The 25421-nt window shown below is 40.3% G+C and overlaps 1 protein-coding gene across 1 annotated transcript in view; it reads right to left on the reverse strand.

The window, feature by feature from the left end:
* The window catches only part of NFE2L2 (NFE2 like bZIP transcription factor 2), a 30591-nt gene extending 11735 nt beyond the window's left edge, over positions 1-18856 (reverse strand). Inside the window, exon 1 of the mRNA XM_081313616.1 lies at positions 18620-18856. Within this exon, the coding sequence (XP_081169742.1) occupies positions 18620-18640 (21 nt within the window). The 5' untranslated portion in view covers positions 18641-18856. The remainder of the gene's footprint in view (positions 1-18619) is intronic.
* Between the last annotated feature and the right edge of the window lie 6565 nt (positions 18857-25421).

Below are 25421 nucleotides of genomic sequence, written 5' to 3' on the forward strand. Positions count from 1 at the left end.
CTGTCATTACATTCTCACCCATCCATTCATGTTCACCTAACAGAATAATTTATTTTCTGGGGTCATGTTCAGTCATAATGTTGTATATTTTTTTCTCAGACTCATTTCTGATTTTTCCATTATCACCATTACTGGAGCACAAAATATAACTACAGTCTATACTTTCCTATTTTAATATACCCCAAGAATCTAGATAATGTCTACTCATACTATCCTTTCATGTTCCATACTATAATTTCATGTACATCAATTCCATAAGTTGAAATCATCTTCGAATCTTTTACAGCATTCTTTGTCTTCATTTCAGACATTAAAAATATTTTTCTTTCAGGCTCTTTATTATTTATTTCTCTTGCATGTTACAATCCTAATTATGCAATGTTCACAAAATAGACCCCTGAATATTTAATTTCTATGTCCATCAGGGTTTGGGCACTTCAATATTTCACACAATGCTTTTAATAAGAAAGGGCAAGGGTAGACAAGGTTACCAGATTTAGACCCACATGCAAAATTCCTTGCTAATGGTAAGAATACCAGCTAGTGTAGCACCTTTAGGTCAGTATACCAACCACTCTTATAAAGTTGTTTTCCCTTTCAAAATAATTAATGTGGCATCCTAAATATATTATTACAAATCTAAGTTCATTAAATGATTTTTAAAAATCTAAACGCATTAGCTGTAAGTTGATATTAATGCTAAAATAAGGAACAAAGTGTTCGTGATAACGGTACATACACCGAGCCACATGTCTTGTTTTTCAGATAATGATTTATTACATCTTTAAAACAGTTCAGTGGGCTACCATGTGATTTGTTCTTCAATAAGTCTTTTATTCTGTTTTTAGTTTTTCAAGTTCTCATATTGCATCAGGGCATTTATATAACTGCTTGGGCAAATCCAAGAAAGGGAAATATCCAAGAAAACGGCCTAAAAAAGGGTTCAAAATCTTAGGGTGCTCTAAATAAATATTTTTTTCTGTTATCTCGGGTGCAGTGTAGATATTCCCACCATCTGACCAGTAGAATCATATTGCATTAATACTGACACGAAGCCCTGATTTTTCTGTTAAACAACTATAGAGTTATGTATTGTGAACTGAATCCAGAGCCTGAAATCAACCTTACAATCGGAATACAAGTGGCACTGGACTCCTGGATAATGCCTTTTCTTTTCTATGTTTTTACTGTTTTTCAAAACAAGCCAACATAATACACAATACCTCAGTTTACATATTAACAACAACCTTGTGAGGACACTCTGAAGAAAAACAGTTGATTGAATCTGAATTTTACTGTCTTCCAAAATATACCGTAATCTAATTTTAACCAGAAATCTATACAACAGCAGGAGGAGGAGGATAGAAAAATGAAGCCATTTTTTTCCCCTGACATCAGTGTTTTATTTATCTTAGTATTAAGCTCTACAACCTGTCCTTAACTTCAGGGCCAAGTCTTGAATCAACAAGGATCATGTTTAGATTTGTCCTCCTGCAAAACAAAAACTCCTCCAATTTCTAAAGCGATTTGGATTTATTGAACGTTTCCAGAAATGCTGGTGGTAGCAGAAAGTTTTTTTTTTAATGGTCTCTCCTTCCCTCCTTTTTTCAGAAGATTGGCTCATCTTCCACAGCACTTTTAATGGCACATCGGGCTGCAAGGAAAAGGAAGTATAGGAAATAAGCATGCCTCATTCTTCTTTCATTGTGAATAATCTCTATTCATAGTTAGCTAGTATTCAACTCAAAGAAAATTCTTGACATAATTCTTGGTATAAAATGTCTTTGCTCCGGCGCAAAATAATCACTGCTTCTTCATTTCCATTGGTTGAGAAGAAGTGTCTCTGGAGATTTTCAGTCATCCAGGTCGTAGTTGTCTCAAAAGACAACTGGACTGTTTTTTCCTTGTCACAACTGAAAAAGCTTCTTGGATGAGAAGAGAAAAGTCTTCTTCCTCAAGGAAAAAACACTCCAGTTGTCTTTTGAAAAAGCACCTTTGAGATAGTGAGGAGAAGGCTTCCCCAGTAGGTTCAGCTGTAAACAGCTCTCTTTTTAGAAATTAAACACTGACTGGCATTCGTCATTAAGTCAATTCTTATATGCTTTCTCTGTTCCAAGCCACATTAATAGCTTAGTTTGAGTTTATAGAAAGCAATTTTAATGAGATAAATGTAACTGTTAAACAATTCACATTAAGTTGTGAATTGTCATCTGGGCCCCCAAGGAATTATTTGTCTTTAGGTTTATGTATTAACATGTGGCACTGGGGTAGACAATTGGTTATTTTATGTGAAACTCTTGTGGGTGTATTGTAAAGTCTGACAATTCACTCCTATAGCTTTTTAGCAAACACATTTGCATTAGATAAATAATCCATATTTAGAATTGTGTATTAGCTACTGTACATAAGAAATATTTCCTATGGTGTATATATTTGCAACAGGCTTTACAAATAAATTAACTATAGAGTAGATAATCTGTACAAAAACATATGTAATGAAGTTTGTGAATGAGGAGAAAAGACTTTTCAGTGCCCTGCCATTGATCCTAACTCACATACTTACTGTCAAAAGAGAAAAATCCTCGAAGTGTGACTCTTAAAAACCACCCAATCAGCTTGAAAAATTAATTTTACAATAAAAATAAAAATAAGGCAGGCCTACTTCTCCCAAATCTACAAAGAATAGTTACAGGAATTGGGTATGTCTAGTTTAATGAAAAGAAGGACTAGGGGTGACATGATAGCAGTGTTCAAATATTTAAGGGGCTGCTACAAAGAAGACCGGGTCAACCTATTCTCCAAAGCACCTGAAGGCAGGACAAGAAGCCATGGATGGAAACTAATCAAAGAGAGACACAACCTAGAACTAAGGAGAAATTTCCTGACAGAACATTTAATCAGTGGAATGACTTGCCTCCAGAGGTTGTGGGTGCTCCAACACTGGAGGTTTTAAGAAGACATTAGACAATCATTTGTTTGAAATGGTATAGGCCGGGGTTCCTGCTTGAGCAGGAGGTTGGACTAGAAAGACCCCCAAGGTTCCTTCCAACTCTGTTGTTCAGTTAAATCTAAAAGGAACTATTGTTGATCTAAGCTTGAGTTATAACTTCCTGGATTGAGTATCTTAAATTAGCTGATAAGCAGTGTGGGTTATTACCTCATTACTGTGAAGAAAGTCAATTCTGAAAGCTATACATTTACTAATTTTGGTCTTTAGATTGGGAGCTTTTTTTCTTGCTATTATTGCACAACACTGATACAACCTGAAGCAAGTGGCTAAGACGTCTTAAAATGGCATAGGTAAAATACTTTAGGAAATTGGATTACAAATACTACAATCCCATCCGCACCTACAAAACAGGATTTCCTTCTTAATTTACACTAAGAAAATGTCTGGTGAGACTGACTTTGTTATTTTTCTGTCAAGAGACTTGCCATTATTATGTATAAGAAATGAGAATGATAGTCAACGATATATATACTCTTGTGACATCCATCACAGTTTTATTAAGATCTTCATTATTTAATATATTTAATTTATTTAATAATAACAAACTATTAATTCAATAAAAGCTGAATTCAGGAAGTGCTTTAACTAGAGAAAGAAATCATCTATCTATAACCCTCCCTATGCAGCTATGTACCGAGTATGAAATACAGTTCAAAACTACAAGTTAGTTTTGGTTGGTTAAAATGTTTATAACTATCCTGAGACTTCCGGTCCTGCACAGCAGCGGAGCAGTCAAGGGGTTCGGGACTCTGTGCCCTTTGGCTGAGTTTCTTCCTGTTAGGGAACCCTAAATGGGCCAGAAGCCACCCCAAAGAGGCAGCAAAGAAGGAAGGAAGTCCCGGAGACCTCAGAGAGACGGCAATTGACCCGATCAGTCCAGAAGAAGCCTTCCAGAAACCAACAGGAGAAAGGAGAAAGATTTAAGGTGCTGGTACTTACCTTTAAAGCCCTACATGGCTTAGGCCCGGGATACTTGCAGGACCATCTGCTGCCGGGAACAACTTCCCATCGCCCAGTGCGCTCACACAGAGAGGGCCTCCTCAGGGTGCCGTCGGCTAGACAATGTCGGCTAGCGACCCCCAGGGGGAGGACCTTCTCTGTGGGAGCGCCAGCCCTATGGAACCAACTCCCCCTTGAGCTTCAGATGGCCCCGGATCTCTGGTCCTTTCGCTGCAGCCTCAAAACACTCCTTTTCCATCAGGCTGACCTGGACTGACAGGGATTTTAATTATGTTTTTAATTTTTAACTTAATTTTAATTTATTTTACTGGGGCCATTAATTTAATTTCTTTTTAACTTTTGTATTGTTGTTAGCCACCCTGAGTCCTTCGGGAGATAGGGTGGCATATAAGTCCCAATAATAAATAAATAAATAAATAAACTTCAGAGTCTAGCCCAAACTGCAAGCAACCGAAATCAAAAGCACTATTTTAAGCTGATTGTAAACAGCGTCTTTGAATCTGGGTAAGAACATTGATTTTCTCTATCCTACTTATCTCTGAAAGTGAAGGAGGGGGATTTTTGCCCCACCCTTTTACTAACGGAAGCAGCGAATTAAACCTTTTGAACGTATTGAAGTGAAATGAAATGACTATACAACCTAAATTTGGATAAGTTTGAAGTTACTGAATGGTTAAGATTCTCATTTTAAAGGCAATTTGTTCATTTTGAAAATTTGAAAAATAAACCAGTGCTGACATCTAGTGGTGGATGAAGGCTATGACAGCTATGGCTTTCATGCAGGACTTGGCAAAATCTGGAAAAAACTAATCTCCACTTGTGACCTTCAAACCTCTAACAATAGAGAACAGCTGTGACAAAAAAGAAAACAATCCTGGCTGCAGACAAAGTGAGACTTACAAACTTCAGGGAACAACCAAAAAAAAACTTTTTTGAACTTTCTGGATTACAAGAATCTATTTAACTCTGACCCCAAAGCTATTTGCAGAGAAAAGAAAATTTGGATTCTTGATCATCATGAAAAATCAGAGATTTATAGAAAGAACCTATCAAGAAAAAATAAATACTTTTCAAGAGGAGACATATGATATGTTGCAACTATTTTAATTAACAATGATTTCAAACCACAAAGAAATCCAAAATAACTTTGAAAATATAAACCAATTCATCTCCAATTTAACTTTACAACAACAAAAATCCCAGGAAACAACAAAAGAGAAGGAACAGATAAAACAGACAACTGAACACAAATGTTAGGATAGAGACTTAAAGATGGAACCTAACAAAACAAAGAAGTATGATTTAACCCAAGTGGGGAAAAATTACAAGAAATACCGGATTTGGAAAAGACAACTTATACTTTAACACCACAAAATAAATTTGAGGATAAGAAAAAAGATTGGACAAAATGGACTGCAGAGATGCCAGGAAAAACACTAGAACTGGTGAGACAAAAAATGATAAGAGAAGCAGAGAGAAAATGAAAGAAAAAGATTTTCAACAAAAATGAATGGGCAAATGCCTCTCACAAATATATTATACTTGACTTACCTTTTATATCTACAGTAACACCTACAAGAATATGGAAAGATTCTTTGACTCAGTAGAACATATTGATTAAGGAAGATACTGGGCAAAAGAAAAAGGCTAAAGTGAAAATTAAGAAAATAGACGATGGGGCTTATCAGAGAGAATATTTAAAAAAGAAACACCTGTTCGAATATGGTTAAAGAAATAGGAAAAATTTGGATGTGAATTTTACTTTAAGAGGGAAGAGCCCCTCAAGTAGCATAGTACTTTCTTTTCCTTCTTTTTTTAGTTTATTTCTTGATATGAATAATACAAAAGAGTTGGAATGGCTTATATAAAGGAAATGTTTTAGATATCTAAAGGTGATTGACTTTAAGAAAATTATAATAGATTAAAAAATGTTTTGAATAAGAGTTAAAAGACTAGAGGACTAGGTTTATTAAATGGAATATTTAAAGATTAAATATATTTTTTAAAGAATATAAAAGAGAACGAAATTTTTTTGGAAATAAATATGTATTAGTTTATAGGAAATAGGGATTTTAAATAGCATGCTATCTTTTTATCTCTTTATTCTTATTCTTATTTCTTTTTTTAGTCTTATTTATTCCTTAAGAAAGGTAAAAGTATTGGGTTGACTTACATGAGAAAAAATAGACTTAAATATTTAAATGTAATTAACTTTGACAAACAATTAACCAGCAAGAATGTTTTGAACTTTGTGGGAAAAACAAATGTAAACAAGAACTGTAAACAGGATCTATGATAAGACAACCAGAATGACTAGATAGAAAAGCAATATTATATTGATGTGATTATCTGTAGAAATATTAGAAAACTTTTATACTCAGTCATCATTCATTAAAACAACAAGAATTGTATTAACTTAAGGTTGGTAAAAGAGAACATTATGGGGAAAAAGAGGAAATCAAGTAAAGTTATTGTGTGGATTATAGATTATAGAAATCAACTGTTAATGAATGTTTCTTAAATGTAAACCCAGACAACACACTGTTTACCGAATATTAAGGTGATTATGTTAAAAAATTCATAAAACATTTTTTTAAAAAAAATGTTTGTAACTATCCTTATTTATAATTTATACAAAATATTAGATGTTAAAACAAATCCATGGAATCTTACCAATATCAGAAGCAAAAGTGCCACCAAGAATATTATTAGTGGGGGATCCAATCCTACCATTTTTCTAGCTCTTTCCCCATATTTATATCTAACTTTCCATGTCCTTGTTCAGCTCTTCAAAAAACTGCAGAACTAGAATGACCAGAGGCAACAGTCGGACAAAAAAGTTATGATCTATACCTCCTGACAACTCTTATCTCTCTGCGACCACATGCAGTGACAAGTTCCACGAGGCACTTCCCATCAGTTCTTGTGGTTGTGTACTAACAAGAAGGACCTCAGGGAAGAAGCACTGGATTGCACAACCCACAGTCATTCTTGGAAAAAGGCTACTACCCTCACTCAACTCTGCTCAACTCTGGCTTCTCACGAGGGTTAACGGCAATCACTCACAGGGATTGGTTAACCTGCCGGTGTCAGATGGTCTTAATCTGGGGAAAACCCTCTTATAACTGACAAAGAAAAAACAGAGGAACCTGAGAAAATGGGGGAGACAATTCCAAGTCAGGCAAGTCAGCTTCTCACCTCCAAAATATAGAAGAGATAGGGCAAAGATGTCATAGTTCAAATAGATATTTTTTTAAAAAAAAAATCCATTAATTTGTAATAAACTTTCTCTTCAATGAAATTTGTTTCCAACACGGTGGGAAGCACAAATGACTATTGTTAGACTATTCTTTCTTATTAAACTGGACAACTGCATACACAGTACAGGCAATATTCCAGAAATAATTAAGTTTGATTTTACTGCTCCTAACCAACATTTATATGAAAACTTTTCTATGAAGTCTCCATTTCCCCCCCCCCCAATGAGGTACATTCTGATCACTATATGTGAGGGTGCAAGTGTTTGTGTGCATGCGTGAAGTCATTTGAAGCTTCAAACTGTTTTCTAAAGATTTTTTTTAAAAAAAATCACACACACACACACACAAAATTAGATTCCTTTGGAATGGAATATGGCTGTTGGGGCCAAAATAAAGTTTAACTAGCATGTTAATCTATATCTATTTTTCCCTCAGACTGCTATTGTAACCCAGCCTATACAGTTAATGATTAATTCTAGCAACAAATTTCTGCTTAGAACTGTGCAACACTAAGGCCTTACCTTACAAACACACACTGCCATCATACACTTTCTGCACCATTTTAAAACAAATACTAACCCATCATAAAAGCAATCCTGAATGTAAGACAATCTCTCACAAAACCTAAAACAAGCAAAAAAAAGGCTGTACAGGTAGATGTCGACAACTGAGCCCCAAGTTTTGGTTCCTAAGCAAAAATTTGTCAAGTGAATTTTTCGCATTTTTACAACCTTTCTTGCCACAGTTGTTAAGTGAATCACCACAGTTAAGTTAGTAACACGGTTGTTAAGTGAATCTGTCTTCCCCATTGACTTTGCTTGTCAGAAGGTTGAAAAAGATGATCCTGCGACTCCGGGACACTCCAACCATCACAAATATGAACCAGTTGCCAAATGCCTGGATTTTGATCACGTGACCACGGGGATGCTGCAACTAAATGTGAAAAATGGTCACAAGTCACTTTTTTCAGTGCTGTTCTAACTTCAAACAGTAAGTCAAGGACTACCTATAAAGGCACATACAAAATATGCCCAAGTTTCTCTACTTTGTCATTTGACAACCCTGCTCTTCAAAGAACCAGTCCCACAGATTTTTCCCCTCTCTCAACAAATGAGTGCACATGACAGCTTTGCCTGCTTCCTTATCATCTGCCTTTGCCTACAGGCAACTGTGAAACAAGGGCAAGACCCAGAAAACTGTCTTGAAGTCTATTGATTAAAAATAACTATCTGTCAAATCAGGCGCCCTATCTGTAAAAGTAATTGATTCCCCATCTGCACCAATGGTAGTCTCGCCCTCTCCCCACAAAAAGTACCAGGAAAAGAAGTATCTGGATCCCACAATTCTAATCCCAAACATGCTTAATGTATAGTAAGTAGCTCTGAGGCTCTTCCTTTCACATAAAGTATGTTAGATCAGGGCTTTTCAACCTTTCCACCCATTGTACCATTTTTAGGATATGGCAACATCCGAGTACCACGTCGCCTAGCAAGGTGTCGAAAACTTGATGACCAAAAAAAAGAAAAAAGTGATGAAGTACAGGTAGTCCTCAACTTACAATAGTTCACTTAGTGACTGTTCGAAGTTACAATGGCACTGAAAAAAGTGCCCCCCAAGCCACAGCCGAGCAAGACATCTGCTTACCTGCCCAGCGGAGCTCTTCCTCCTGTCCGAGGTTTTCATTGTTGTGAGCATTTCTTTTGAGGATTGGCAGTGGGGGTGGGGTGGGGGTGTGTGGTTTTTATTCCCCCCCCTGCTGGGTTTTGGTCAGGTCACATGATCCTGGGACACTGTGACCGTCATAAATATGAATCAGTTGCCAAGCATCTGAATGTAAATCACAAGACCCTGGAGATGCTGCAACATTCCAGCTGATCGGCGCTTCTTCTGGGCTCAGCAGAAGCGCCAGGATCAGCGCCGAGCTCCAGCTGAAGCCTGGCGCTGATCCTGGCACTTCCGCTGAGCCCCGACAGCCCTGCAACTGCAGCCATCTCTCGCTCAGGCTTATGCGGTGCTGCCACCGGTTCAGCTCATTCCCCTCCCCTGCTACCACTTTTCTAGGATGGTCGTGTACCACCTGCCAGGTGCCAATGTACCACAGGTGGTACCCGTACCACTGGTTGAAAAGCCCTGTGTTAGATCTCCTAGTCCTATTCTGCAAGTGGGCTAACTCTCCTTTCATTCCCATCCAGACTTTTTTAATGGAGCACCTCCAAGTCTCCCCAAGTAAAGCAGCTCTCTCTACTTCAGGCACTCACCCTCTCCAAGTTGAGACTGACAAAAAATACTACTAATAATAATAAAAAACGGAAGGGCCAGCACATTCAACCTTGTTCCCCTCTGAAGCCACAACAGCAGCATCTTTGCGTTCTTTCCAGACACTTGTTTACATGATTGGATCTCTTGACCACTTCCTAACTTTCAACACCAACTTCCCTGTCTTGGTGGGCAATTACTTAACTAGAAACCTTCTTCCTTCTGGGCAAATATTAAGCCTTCTAGGTTCACACATTCTACCTAGCCATAGTTTTCGACATAGCCCTAACATGTGTTGCCTGAACCCACCTTTGGAGTTTATGGACTAACGTGTTCTGTGAACCAAGCAAGGGCAGCAGAGTTAAACAAGCAAGCCACAGTCCAATGTACAAACGGTAGACAGGGGTAAGTTTGCACAACAGGAAATGGCAAAGGGAAAATTTCTCCACTCTCTTCTCTCCAGCTTCTACTTGTACTCTTGCAAGGCTGTAACTGAAAGCCAGTAGGTGGAGAACAAACTGGGCTGAGAAGCTGTGGGGCGGAAAGGTATATCAAGAAGCCTCTCATACTGCCGCTGCTGCTGCTGCTGCTGCCTCATTCCAAATCACCCAGTTCTCACAATGGTTGTGGTTTTACCTGCAAAAGTTTATTCTGGGGCTTTTCTTTGTGTGGGGTTTATAATGCTGTATTTGTTTTTATTTCCAGTCTTTTCCAGTGTTGCCCTCCTTTTCATTTCCCAAACTCTCAAAACCAGTTTAAAGACTAGCCCACATTGGCCTTCCAGCAGATAAATTCAAAATGCCGAGAATTGCACAGGCTCACCCACTGGAAACCACAAAAAAAACCCTACACTGTAACGGAATGAGACATTACCTGCAATCATTGGCACTGGACAGGTAGTCCTCTTTCAAGCAATTACAATTGGGACCAGCAACACAGTCATTTGAGTGAAAGAGTGGCCAAGTTAAACCACAACTGTTCTTACAATCTTTCTTCAGCTTTCCTCCGATTTACAGCTTTATATGTGGAGAGCATAAATGCAAGGATTGGTCACAAGGTTACTTTTTGTCACTGTTGTCAGTGCGAAGAGTTTCTGTAGGAGGCAGTCACTATATGAGGATTGCCTGTATAGTTGAAGAAAGTTGCAATTGAGACCTTTCTGATGGAAAAGGGAATAATTTTCTCCAATAATCTGACATGTGAATAAACAGGAAATATATGTCCCCATCTTTCTTTCTTTTTCTATTTCTTTCCTTCCTTCTTTCCTTTCTTTCTCTTTCCTCTGTCTCCCTCCTCCCCTCCCCTCCCCTCCCCTCCCCTCATGTCCTTTTCCTACCTTCCACTCCCATTCCTTTTCTCTGCCAATTCCTTCCGTATTTTGTCTGTGAGTAAGAGAGCCACCACTAAAAGCAAGAGGGGTGCTCTCAATATTTCGAGAACTGACACATGACAACATTCAGTTTCTGCCCTCCAACAATAATTACTTTGTGACTGGGCCCATTGCATCATCTTATGTTACCTAAATTTCATCCAGTCATCTTTTGCTAAATAAAAGTAAAAGTGATTGATAATTGAATATGTTGTATTATATATTTTTATATGAAAAAAATATTTTAATTATACAAAAACTCATTTTTTAAATAAAAAAATCTGTTCCTTTAAGAAGAAAAATTTTCATTTCCTCTATTCTGTTTGTTTTCTGATAGCAAAAGTTGATGTATTAGGCCAGGGGTCTTCAAACGTGGCCCTTTTATGACTTGTGGACTTCAACTCCCAGAATTCCTCAGCCAGGCATGGGAGTTGAAGTCCATAAGTCATAAAAGGGCCAGTTTGAAGACCCTTGTATTAGGCAAAATAATATCTTCAATGCAAAAGTCAGTTCAAAATATCTACAGATTACAACTGCAATCTTTTACTCTTGGTAACCAGCATACCTCTCTTTGAGAGCAGTATTTGAAAAGGCACATTCCAAGAACAAAGCTGCCTTGGGGAAAAAGAAATTATTGCACAACTCAATATCGCTCTGGTATTCAGAACACAAAGTTTGCACGCTAAAGAACGAAAAAGGGCCATTTTAGGGAAGCCACGACTAACAACTGTCACTTTCAAAATTCAGAATTGTGCTATTATAAAAACTTATGTGCCATTTATTAAATCATACCCGCAGAATCAAGGAATGTATGAGTTGGAAAGGATTTATAGGTCATCCGGTCAAGCTACTGCTCAGTGGAGGAACACACTACAGGTATGTGCTCTCTTACAGACTACAATTGTGACCAGCAAGTTGCTCACTAAGTGACACAGTGGTGAATTGAAACCATGCCTAAGGCATCAGTTCTGGCCGGTCATAACCCAATTTTTCAGCATTGTCCTTATTTCAATGGTCACTGAACGAACAATCTGTAAGTGAGGATACCTGTACATTTTCTCAGAGAGGTAGACATCCCAATCTACTTTGAAAACCTCCCATTTTTCCTCATCTAAGTGTTCTGATCTGTTATGTAGCCACCCATAAACGCTTCTTGCGAGATGGGCTGCTTTATAATTTTGAAAGAAAGAAAATAAAGCATAATAAACTATTTCACTGCTTACAGTTCTTACCCTTAAGAAATTCCTCCTCATATTCAGCTTGACTCTTCTTTCTTCTAAATTTAATCTGTTAATCCGTATTTTGCTCTTAAATTTCAGCAAAGAACAGATTTAATCTCCTCTTGCATCTAGCACCTTTTTAGTTAATTGTAGACTGCAACTTGTCTCCCCTATATGCCTTTTCTTATGTGTGCTCCTTTAGCTATTTCTCACAGAGTTGGCTTCCAAACCACTTTCCATTCTGATAGTTCTCCTGTGCACCAACCAGTCTCTTTCTTTCAAAGTGCAATGCCTTGAACTACACAGTATTTCAGGAGTGTTCTAGCCACACAGAGTACTGATTACACAGATTGCAACAATTACATTCTGCAATCTGGGCACAAAGTTTCTATTAACTACAGCTCAGTTTTGTACCTGCTGTATCCTACTCTTGCTCAGATTCAGCTAATTTGTAAGGATCCTTCTCACATATATGACCACCAAGCCACAATTCCCAAACCCTATAGCTATGTATTTAGTTTTTCTAATGCAAACCCTTACCTTCCTCACAGCTAATATCTTCATTGGCTTTTAGTCCCATGTTCAAATTTCTGAGGTAATTTCAAATTGTGATTTTTGTCCTCTATTAGTCAATACCTAGTTTATCATCTAAAGTATTAGCTAATGACTATCTTAGTGTCATCAGTCCACCTGATAAGTTTCATTTCTATTCCATCATCTGGATCATTTCTAAATATGTCAACTCACAATTCAATATTTTAGCTCCTGGATGATGTACATCTATTTATAAAGTCTCTTTGGGCTGGATATCAAACCTGATGAAAATTCACATTTGTCCATTATGCCCACAAAGGTATCATGGAAAAATCTGTCCCATGTTTTACTGTGATCAAGTTATAATACCTCCATTGCATTCCCTTTGTCTACCAAATTAGTTATTCTGTCATAAGAAGAGATTAGTCTAACAGTATTGGTGGCATTTTCTCCCTAAGTGTTCATAGACATGCTGCTTGACAATCTCTTCTAGCACCTTGCTCAATATAGATTTTAAATAATTTGTAGTTCTGTATTCCCCCTCCCTTTCCTTTTTTGATATTGGGATTGAGTTTATTCTTCCCCAATCTTCTGACACCTCACTAGTTCTCCAGATCTGTTCACAGATGGTGGGAAAAGCAGAACAAGAGACATTGCAGGTTGAGAGAACATTTTGCATCCCTCTACCTTAGCCACAATTTTAGTCTTGTTTCAGTTTTGAATATTATGTTGGGCCTAAACCCACAATGATATGGCTGCTTGCAAATGTAATTGGTATATTGTCAAAGGTATATATAGCTTAGCACAATGGGCAATTCCCTCTATTCAACAAACCATGGCTGATATAATTTAGTATAATGTATCTGATAAATACTAACCTTGGATATGTTCAAAGCCAAACAAACCTTTTTCAATTCAGCATAAAGTGTAAATGTAGCCACTATAGTTTAAAGTCACAGTAGTAATATTCTGCTCACCCAGTATGTACTCCTGTTTTCAGGGCCAAAATTCATGTCATTTCTTTTCTCTATACACCAGCGGCCCCCAACCTTTTGGGCACCAGAAATCAGTTCTGTGGAGAAAGGTTTTTCCGAGGACTAGAGGGGGTGTGGTTTTGTGTGCTGCCTGCATCCCATGGATGGGGCTTTGCTTGTTTGCGCGGACCGGTTACTGGCATTCTGTGGACCGGTGCTGGTCCACAAATTTGTCCACAATTTTATTTACCTGCCAGACCAATGTAACACTGTGATGCAATCAAATAGTTCTTCAGTCTTAAGCCACAGCTTTATTTTTGCTCTGCACAAAGCATCTACAAACTGGGCATAACTTTTTTACGCCTTCAAGTCAGCGTTGACTCCTGGCAACTGCCTTTCATAAGAGTTCAAAAATGAATGTATAAATCCACGTGACTCAGCTTGTCTTGCCCTAGAGGATCAACTTCATATCAGAATCTTCTGTTTAATAAAATTGCCACAGAAAGAAAAGTCTCTCTTTTTGTATTTATTACTAAGTACAAGCTTAAAAAGATGTTTTATTTCCCACAAAGGTTAAGTTTCTTTTAAGTTGATTTTTGGTGAGTTCACGGACACACATTCGGGGGGGGGGAAGGGGGAATTGGTAGCAATACAGAAATGGTTTCCTGTTTTTCCAATTTCCCCATCCAACACACAAAGTTGTGGTGTAGGTTCTACTTCTAGCAAGACCAAATTTCTGAGCTACACAAGTCTGCTCAAGAGTTGTTAGTACAAAAAGGGCAACCTGTAAACAGCACTGGCCGGTACTACTCCTGAATTGAGGCAGGTGGGACTGAGATCTTCCATTTCACTGAAAACCTTGATATACCTCAGTAAAGCTGAACACTTTTGCTACATGTCTTTTCCCAGTCAATCCCATATTGCAAACCATAACCATTTCGTAGCCAGGACCATATTTATCTAAATACATCATGGCTACTCCCTTACCCAATAGATACTGTTATCATTCTGTGTGCATAACATTAATATATTTAGTGTTCTTTTGAAATAGCAAAACTATTATTAATTGTAAACTATCTCTCCTTATTTATCACCATGCTTGGCTTCCCAAAGAACAATTGACAGTGGCAATCTTTGTACTTAGAGGTAAGTAGATAATTAACAATACCGTAAAATTGAAGGTCCAGAAGGCCAAGTCTTAAGAGACCAGATGCACAATTGGGTGGTGATGGAGAAACACCAATAGAATTTTATTTGCATCTGTGTTTCCCATGCCACTCTTTCAAGTGTAAATCAGTGACAGAGCAAATTCTCCTTTATAGATTGTAAAAATACAGAATGACAGAAAAGGAAAGGACTTTGGAGGTCTTTGGAGTCCACCCCCAGCTCAGGCAGGAAAACCTGCACCATTTACATGTATATCAGCCTTGTATTCAAGCAAACTATAAAAATTTTACTATAGCATTGCTTGTCCCTATTCTTGAGAATACAGGAGATAGAAAACACTGCCCTATCTTTTTAAAAAGACCTCAATCTGGGGAAATAAGAATGATATTTAAAAAAAATAATCCTTCTGTTCCTTCCTGAGCATCATATACCTATTTGCAGTTTATCTGATTCTGGAAACATGGGATATATTCAGTTTTAGATTTAATACTATTTTTTTAAACACAGGTTTAACAGACATGTTCCACATTGCGTGCAAACTTTTAAGAATATGATTATTGAGGACAAACAAGTAATTGGCATTTTTGAATGTGTATTCATAAGAAAGAATCTCAGAATTTAAGGCAAAATTTCTCAAGACTTAAAAAAAAGTTGTTTTTTTAATGACGATTCTACTAATTTGTGTATTTGATGCTTGACAACTGGCATAAAGTACACTTTTAAGGGTTCGGAGATTAGACCTGTGGTGATTTAAGGAAAGTTCATTTTCATTGGGGCACCTGTGTTTATGAAATATCTTCCCCAGGCAAGCAAGTTAGCAACACTTTTATCACTTTGATGAGAAAGTAATACCATTTACTTCTCCAAGATTTAGTATCCGATATTTCAGCATTTCTTTGGTTGACTTCAGATTCTGTGCATAGAAAAAAGGGGGCAGTTGACTTTTGCCAATTCCTCATCCTCCTTGGAACTTTCCAAAATCCTGAAAGGGTATTCCAGACAGCTAAATCAGTCTCCAGTGGGAGGTGGTAACATAAGAAATTTGGTAGCAATAGCAACAACCAACACTTCTTCTGAGCTTCCTCTGATGAAGAGACTCTCATGGGTCTCCATGAACAGAAGACACCCCTTTGCAGAAGTACACATCTGGAATCTTTCTGTGAATTATTTTTTAATTAAAATTTTTAGAATATTTTAATTGAATTTTGCTTGTTTTTCTGTGCTTCTTTATAAGGCCCATCTATACTGATTTTATTTTAGATTAGTTTTATCAAAAATCCTTCAAATAAACTATGTTAAATGCCCAAAACATGTACCGTACTCCTCCTTATTTCTGACATTAGCATTAAGGTTCCCCTCTGAGGAGATAAGTTACACAATAGGACTTATATCTGAGTAAACATGCAATGGATTATAAAATTTACTTTACTGAAAAAAAGCAGAGTATACTTTTTATCATGTTCAAACTAATCATGTCACTAGAAAGTATTTTAAATAAATGTTTTGGATATTAGTACACATAAGGCAAAGCAGCACATTTACATTCAAGTAAATTCTGACATGGGCAAATACAACTTTAAATCGATTTCTAGCCTTTGAGCATGTACAGACATGTATCTGGTTCCTGATCCATTTCACAATGGCAAAATAAAAGTATTTCCAAAATGCCTGCTTTTTCCTTTTTTAACAGTAATTTCATGCACACGGTGCTCTGGATCTTCCAAACTGAAGCCATTATAATTAAATACACCACAAGCATTCATATGGAAAACCTCCTTTAATCATGCACATACATAACCCAAGACAAAAAAAAAGTCACCAGGATTTGGGTTTCCCCCTTTCTGCTCTTTGAAGGACTTTGGAATTACAAATTGCCTAAAGATATTTTGCCCAAGCCCTGTTTCTAGAAAGTTCCAAATCTGAGGGATCTTTTACCAGAAAGTTCCAGATGGGGGGGGAACCCCAGGGCTGAAGCTAGGAACACAGTTAGAGTTCTGCTAGATCTAGCCAAAGTTCCCTTTAGTCACAAGCTGGCTATCAGAAGCTTCAGGACGTTCATTATGTAACACGGGAGAGGAATTTACAGCAAGACTTTCCCTGCTGTACCAACCCAGGAGTTGGACTCTTAAGGCGCAGGGCCGTCGGTAGCCCAGCCTTCCACGAGCATGCCTACAAGTCACCACGCAAGCCGTGAATTGTCCATCACAATATGAAAGACGCGGATTTCTATAGTTGTGTAAACTCTAAAACGAACTCTGCGTTGCTGTCAAGTTTCCTTGGTAGCCGCAGCCAACCTTGTTCTCAGTCCTCACTTTTGCAGCTATTCGGAGGAGGGGGGGGGGAAGCTGTACACTACATCTTAAAATCCCAACTCCAGGTATCACTAGAAATGAAGGACTGGAGGGGGAAAACAAACGCATTAAAACAATACGTCGGGACCCGCCGCTTCATCCACAGAAGCTGCGAGTGCTTCATCACTGGAGGTTTTTAAGAAGAGATTGGACAGCCACTTGTCTGCAATGGTATAGGGCAGGGGTAGGCAACCTCGGCTCTTTTATGACTCGTGGACCTCAACTCCCAGAATTCCTCAGCCAGACCGACATGCTCTACGTACAGTCACTCATGCGGTCGTGACCTCCCGGTTAGACTACTGCAATGCCCTCTACATGGGGCTGCCCTTGAGGACCACCCGAAGGCTTCAACTGGTGCAGAATTCAGCCGCGCGAGTTTTGATGGCAGCTTCCCGATACTCCCGTGTAACACCTCTTCTCCGTGAGCTGCATTGGCTTCCGGTTGCCCTCCGGGTGAGATTCAAGGTGCTGGTAATGACCTATAAAGCCCTAAATGGCTTGGCTCCGGACTATCTAAGGGAACACCTGCTGCTGGCATCATCTTCCCATCGTCCTGTGCACCCCCACAGGGAGGGCCTTCTCAGGGTACCGCCGGTTAATGAATGCCGGCGGGTTATTCCCAGGGGAAGGGCGTTCTCTGTGAGTGCGCCTGCCCTATGGAACCAACTACCCACAGAACTTAGGACTGCCCCCCCCCCCCGACCTTCGCTCATTTCGCCGGGACCTGAAAACTTGGCTCTTCTATCTGTTTGGTCCAGACTGTGGGGTTGTTAATTTAACTGGGTTTTAGATTTACTCTTGGGGCTTGAATTTAATTTAATTGTTTTATTTGTTTTTAATTTTTTTGTATTTATGGTTTTAACTGCCCTGTAAACCGCCCTGAGTCCTACGGGAATAGGGCGGTATACAAATCCAATTAGATAGATAGATAGATAGATAGATAGATAGATAGATAGATAGATAGATAGATAGATAGATAGATAGATAGATAGATAGATAGATAGATAGATAGATAGATAGATAGATAGATAGATAGATAGATAGATAGATAGATAGATACCCCTGGTATAGGGTCTCCTGCTTGAGCGAGGGTGGGGTGGGCTGGACTAGAAGACCTCCAAGGTCCCCTCCAGCTCGATTCTATCCTAAAGTCCCAAAGCTTTTCCCCACTCCTCCAACCTTCCCCCCCTCCCACCACCCCCACTCGCCGACGAGACCGGTAGAGGCGTCGATGAGTCAGCGCGGTGCAACGTGACTGTTACGTCACGACAGGAGGGCGGAGCTAGGCGGAAGCCAGAGAGTCCAGAGTTAGTCGCGGGGTGGGGGGAAGGGGGAGAAGAGTGGGCGGAACGCCTTCTGCTTAACGCGACCTCTGGGTCCGACTCAAGAGAACTAAATTCGCTAGTTAGCTGCTAGACCCGTCTTCCCCACCCCCACCCTCCAAAAAAAAACCCCGCTCCGCTGGGGAAATGTCCGCCTCGATACCGACCCTCTGGCCGCGAGGGTGCTGGATCTCACCTGCGGCATCTCGACTTCCATGGGGACCGGCGCCGGCCACGGCTGCCAGCAGCGTCTTCAAAACTCCCCGTTCCTAGACGACGGAGCTAGCCGGGCCGCGGCGTCCAAAGCTCCAGATCCTCGGCCGCCGCCGCCGCCTGAACTTCTCCGCGCCCAGCCAGCCGCTTTCTCGGCCCCCCCGTTCTTCCTACGTCCCAGACTGCCGGGAAACCGCCGGCTGCCCCGCCCCGTTGCTCCCGAGCCACTCGCTGGCCTGGAGAGGCAGGAAGGCGGCTTAGGAAAAAGCCCCTCCTCCTCCTCCTCCATTGCGGAGCCGAGACCCGGCGGGACTGGCTGGCGGAAGCGGGGAAGCCCCGCCAATTCGCCCCATCTCGTCCGCTGGTGGAGTCGGGGGGTGGGGTGGGGGTGTTATTTGGGGTGGCAGCCGGAGGCCTCTCCTTGTGGCCAGCCTGGACACCCGGAGGAAAGCGGGGCAGCGTGCGGAAGCGGCAGGAGCTGTTCTTTGCGAGGCAAATCGAATAAGTGTCGAGAAGCAGCGGGGGGAGATGTGATGGGTGGGATTGGGACCGTCCAGACGCAGGGGTCTTCAAACTTGGCCCTTTTGTGACTTGTGGACTTCAACTCCCAGAATTCCACAGCCAGGCATGCTAGCTGAGGAATTCTGGGAGTTGAAGTCCACAAGTCATAAAAGGGCCAAGTTTGAAGACCCCTGGTCCAGAGAGTCCAGGGATAAGTCAGCGGCAGCTGTTTGCAGCTGCTTTCTTTCCCTGGTTCAGGGGTAGGCAAACCTCGGCTCTTTTATGACTCATGGACTTCAACTCCCAGAATTCCTGAGCCAGCTTGGCTGGCTCAGGAATTCTGGGAGTTGAAGTTCATGAGTCAAAAAAGTGCCGAGGTTTGCCTACCCCTGCCCTGGTTCCTCTCCTAAACTGGCAGGGCTGCAATTCCTTTTTTGGCTCTTGCCCTTTTTTTTGACTTCGGCACACAGTGGAGGAGGCAGCTGGTTCTTGCCCGCATGCCTTGCTTCTCTGGTCAAGCAGATTGTCACTGGACCTGGGTGTCCGCTAGGGCGAAGATGAGAATGATGAAAAGAAACGATTTATTCTCTGATCTAACATTCACTTGGCCGCTTTCACACTGAAGGGAACGGAGGCCTGAAAGAAGCACCACTGCCAAGGGCAAGGGAGTTGTCCACAAAAAAAGGCCAGCCCAGGAACTTTGGTGGCTTCTCTTGGACAGCTGATAGGATTTAGCTTTGGAAGGTTCCTGGATGAGCCAGCTGAGCTTCTGAAAGAGCCTGTGGATGCAGATATTTACTTCTCAAGCAGATGCCGGTATCTGATCCCATATAAATTGTATCCACATTCCTTAAAACTGGAAGGAGGTTTTTTAAAAAAAAAACTTGAAATGATGCATTTCAGAAGTAAACTGAACTGAAGCAATGCTGTTCAATTTCAAGCCCTTCATATGGCTCATTCTTTGTAAAGAGCTAGGTAGGGTGGGTGAGAGCTAGTTTGGGGCAGGTACCAGTCTACAAACCAGAGAATTGTCTCCCCTTAAGTATAAAGCCAGCTGGGTGACCTTGGCCCAGTCACTCTCTCAGCCCTAGGAAGCAAGCAATGGCAACCACTTCTGAAAACTTGCCAAGAAAATTGCTCGCTCTCTCTCTCTTTGTGTGTGTGTGTGTGAGAGAGAGAGAGAGAGAGAGAAAGAGAGAGAGAGAGAGAGAGAAACCTATGCTCAACAAGCCTGGTCTCTTCATATCTAACAAAATAAAATTCAATGTGAAAAAACTAAGGTTCTACATTTAGGCAAGGCAAGAAAAACCAAATGCACAGATATAGTATAGGTGGCACCTTGCTCAGTAGTAGTAACTGTGAGAGGGATCCTGCAGCCCTAGTGGACAATCACTTAAATAAGAGCCAGCAGTGTGTTGCAGCTGCCAAAAAAGCAAACACAGTGCTAGGCTGCATTAACATTGGTTTGTGCTTAAATTGTAAGCCGCCCTGAGTCTTCGGAGAAGGGCGGGATATAAATGGGATTAAAAATAGAATCAAGATCATATAACACAGACATGTCAAAATTGTGATGTCACGTGATGTTGCACAACGTATTTTTCTCCATTGCCGGCAATGGGGTGGGCACGGTTTCCTGATGACACGTCCGGCCTGGGGGCCGGCAGTTTGACACCCCTGATATATAATGTTTTAAATGTGTGTTATGTATGTGTACACTTTGAGAGCAAGCAACTAAATTTCATTTTTAATGTGTGTTGTCATACCCAAAGGGGAAAAAATGACAATATAGGACAGGTTATCTAATCTAATCACGTGAAGTGTTAATACCACTTTACAATGCCTTGGTAAGGCCACACTTGGAATACTGTATCCAGTTTTGTTCACCACGATGTAAAAAAGATGTTGAGACACTAGAAAGAGTACAGAGAAGAGCAACAAAGATGATTAGGAGACTGGAGGCTAAAACATATAAGGAACGGTTGCTGGCATTGGGTATGTTTAGTCTAATGAAGAGAAGGACTAGGGTTGACATGATAGCAGTGTTCCAATATCTCGGGTTGCCACAAACAAGAGGGAGTCAAGCTATTCTCCAAAGTACCTGAAGGCAGGACTAATCAAAGAGAGAAGCAACCTAAAACTAAGGAGAAATCTCCTGACAGAACAATTAATCAGTGGAACAATCTGCCTCCAGAAGCTGTGAATGCGCCAACACTGGAAGTTTTTAAGAAGAGACTGGACAGCCATTTGTCTGAAATGGTATAGGATTTCATGCCTGAGCAGGGGGTTGGACTAGATGACTTTCAAGGTCCCTTCCAAATTATTATTATTGTTATTATTGATCATTGCACAGTCAGCCAGATGTTCAGATTGGATTTGGCATTTTTGTCTACCTATCGAGTCCTTACCAAGGACCTGGGATAGGCAGATGTGGATATTTGATGGTATTATAAGTATCGTCGCAGGATGGAAGCAGTTCCTAGTAAGGCCGCCTTTTGCAATTGACTAATGGCGAGTTTGTCAGTACCAATGGTGTTCAAGTGGTGCTCCATTTGTTTTGGGATTGCACCCAAGGCACTTCTTCTTCTTCTTCTTCTTCTTCTTCTTCTTCTTCTTATTATTATTATTATTATTATTATTATTATTATTATTATTATTTTGTTTTTATGTGTTCTGAGAAGGTTGAAAGATGGGAGGCTATATAAATATTATAATATTGTTTTAATGGTTTCATTATTTTATATTGTCCTTTTATGACAGGCATGTCAAACTCACGACGTTACGGAGCTTTTTCTCCATTGCCGGCAATGGGGTGGGCGCGGTTTTGTTCTGACGCATCCGGCCCATGGGCCGGCAGTTTGACACCCCTGTTTTATGATGAGGTAAGCTGCCCAGAGTCACATGACAGTGAGACAAATGACATAAATTTAATAAATAAATATTCCACTTTAAGGCATAACCAGCATTTGCAAATCACATTAACAAGCTTCTCTCAACACAGCAAGTCCAAACCAGACAACCCATTTATACAAGATATGAGAGCTCCAGTCATAATCTTTCTCATTGGGACATGAACCAGCATAATATAGCAGTTCAGAATGCTAGCCTAGGATGCTGCAGACTGATGTTCATCAGTCCTGAAGGTCAATGAGTAATTCCAGCACGGTTCTTAGCTTTCAAAGCTATAATGCACAGTTCCAGTGCTGGTGGTGAGCAGAAGAGGAAGAGATAGGGTTAATGTGCCCTGCCTTCCTCAGTGGGAAAGTAGGAGTAGAATATTATAAATAGATAAAATAATTTCCTGATTTTTGTAAGATCTTACTACAACTTGTAGAAACAGAAAATTTGAGAAATACTGCAGTATGCAAACAAGCTTTGTAATCTTATTGCCATGACAGCGATGTATATAAAAGATGAATCACTTGCAAGAGGGAAAAACTGACAACATTGTGGGATTGTTAAATGTAATTTGAAACCATTCTGAGGCCTCCAGACTGCCTGCCAGCCACAGCATACAAACATTAGTAAATTAGTATGCAATAGGTAAAAAAAGGTAAAGGTTCCCCCGCACATGCGTGCTAGTCGTTTCCGACTCTAGGGGCCGGTGCTCATCTCTGTTTCAAAGCCGAAGAGCCAGCGCTTGTCCGAGGACGTCTCCGTGGTCACGTGGCCGGCATGACTAGACGCCAAAGGCACACGGAACGCTGTTACCTTCCCACTGTAGTGGTCCCTATTTTTCTACTTGCATTTTTATGTGCTTTCGAACTGCTAGGTTGGCAGAAGCTAGGACGAGTAACAGGCGCTCACTCTGTTACACGGCACTCGGGATTCGACCCGCCAAACTGCCGACCTTCTGATCGACAAGCTCAGCGTCCTAACCCACTGAGCCACCGCGGCCCTTAGTATGCAATAGATGGTGTACTAAAAGTCAGGCCCCACAGACAGTTTTACTTAAATTATATCAAATGGTCAAGTTGGTTGCCATTCTCTTCTAAACTTGTTTGATACATGATCTTTGAAGGATAGGAATATTTTCTCCAATGTTCACAAATTCTAATGTGACGGTCTCCTTTAGAACATTTATTGACTGATGAGACTTTCCTTACCCTGTAGTGTACACTATAATAAGTTATAAATTATATGACAATGCTACTTAAACCAGTAGACATCTTGATGTGAAATGTTTAGGACACTTCACAAATGAAATAGATGGCAATGGATTCCAACAGTGGAAACTTAAAAGCCAATCTACTTGGCATTTTAGGCCACTGAGTTGGCATTATATCAAAGCTTTGGGTATGTAATATATTGGTGATATGTTATCATTCCCTAATTGTCCACATGTTTGAGGAATAATATGGATTTATGTGAGAGGAAATGCCTTATTGCAGACATGTCAAACCTGCGACTTCACGTGACATCACGCAACGTATCACAACTTTTTCCCCATTGCTGGCAATGGGGTGGGTGCGGTTTCGGCATGATTTGACATGCCTGCCTTATTGGAATCCATGGGAACAGGGAGAAATTAGTTTGGGAACAGCCGTTGATCGTGGGATAAATTGGGAGCGAAAACACATGCACTGTTTTTCTAATCTTCCCTACATAGCAGCTTTTTCAAAGCCAATATTTACCTAGAGGGAGAGGGAGCCTAATGCATGCCTTTTAATTTAGGTTGCTTTTTTGATTAAATGTCCTGAAAATTTAGACTGAGTGACTCCAGAGAGTTCTGCATGTGATGAAATATCACGTAACAATTCACCTAAGTGGATTGTCAACAATATCATTGCAATGCTGCCAGAGGTTGGTGGAGTAACAGCACAATAAATGTGGATTGAATTGCAAATTGGTTGCAGTACACAGTGGCCATAGCCAAGAGCCACCTGCCAAAACAAAACCCAGATCTTCTCAAGAGGCGTTATTAGCTTGGTCATGGAGATTGAATTAGCCCAGGGGCTCAGAGAGAGGAGGTGTGGAGCAATACCTTTTTGATATAAAGTTTAGGAAAAACATTGAAAGCTTCTAGCATATCAGAGCTTGCCTTTGTGTGTGGATACCATGCTTCGACCAAGTATAGGCTTACTAACATTTCTTAAAAGATTAACAATTGGTCATATTACCTATCAGGCCTTCTGATATTACTAAATACAATTCCTACCAGTCCCAGGCACTGTAACCCAAACTAACATGGGTCCGGGATATCTGAGGGAACACCTGCTGCCGGCATCAAGCTCCCTTGATGCTCCTGTGCGCTCCCACAGGGAGGGTCTTCTCAGGGAGGGTCTCCCTGAGGGAGACAGGGTCTTCTCAGGGTACTGCTGGTAAAAGATTGCCGGCGGACAATACCCAGGGGGAGGGTCTTCTCTGTGGGTGCGCCGGCCCTTTGGAACCAGCTGCCTGTAGAACTTAGGACTGCCCCTGACCTTCGCTCATTCCGCCGGGACCTGAAGACCTGGCTCTTTGAGCTTTCTGGCCTGGACTGAGAGTATTAACTGGGGTTTCAATTGTATTCTAATTGGGGTTTTTATGTCAAGGTTAATGTAATCATTTTAATTGTTTTTAATTTTTGTAATTTGCTGTATTGTTTTTTTAAAAAAACCTTGTGAACCGCCCTGAGTCCTATGGGAGAAGGGCGGTATATAAGTCTAATGAAATTAAATAAATAAATAACAGGTGCTCAGAAATCTAGTACAGCAATATCTGGAGGACCAGGGGGGACCTGTTCTTAGGCATAATTAGCATAATGCTGATCACTATGCATAATTAGCACAAAGCTAATGCCCATGTTTGTTTATTTAAGACATTTGATAACTTGCATTATCAATTTAGTCTATAACTGAAGGAAATGACTGATCTGTGATCCATTGCTTCATAATTCTACTCTCATAGAGGCAAGAAAATAAAGAGTTGTTTTGTCTGTTCAGGTAGCCTCTTGAAGTCTCCTAAGCATATCAAACATATTTTAATAAGCAGTTACATCCTGGTTAGAATGACAGTGGCAACTCTCCTATTTCTTTTGCATGAAAACTGAAGTATAACTGGGGAGTCTCACACTCCAGAAATTCCGTATGTAAGATGTAAGCCTATTTCATCTGTTCAGTAGCCTCTCCAAACTCTGTGGCAATAATTTGATTTCAGATGTAGAATTGATTGTCCTCAAGTTATGCTGTTGAATATTGAAAGCAAATCCTGAATTCAGTAGAAGACTGTACAAACAGGAAAGGCATAGACAAATTTACTGCTACTGGGTGGAAAGCCAGACTTCCAGGAAGCAGAATTTAGAAGCC

The sequence above is a fragment of the Vipera berus genome, assembly GCF_964194415.1.
Source record: "Vipera berus genome assembly, chromosome: 1".
NCBI lineage: Eukaryota > Metazoa > Chordata > Lepidosauria > Squamata > Viperidae > Vipera > Vipera berus.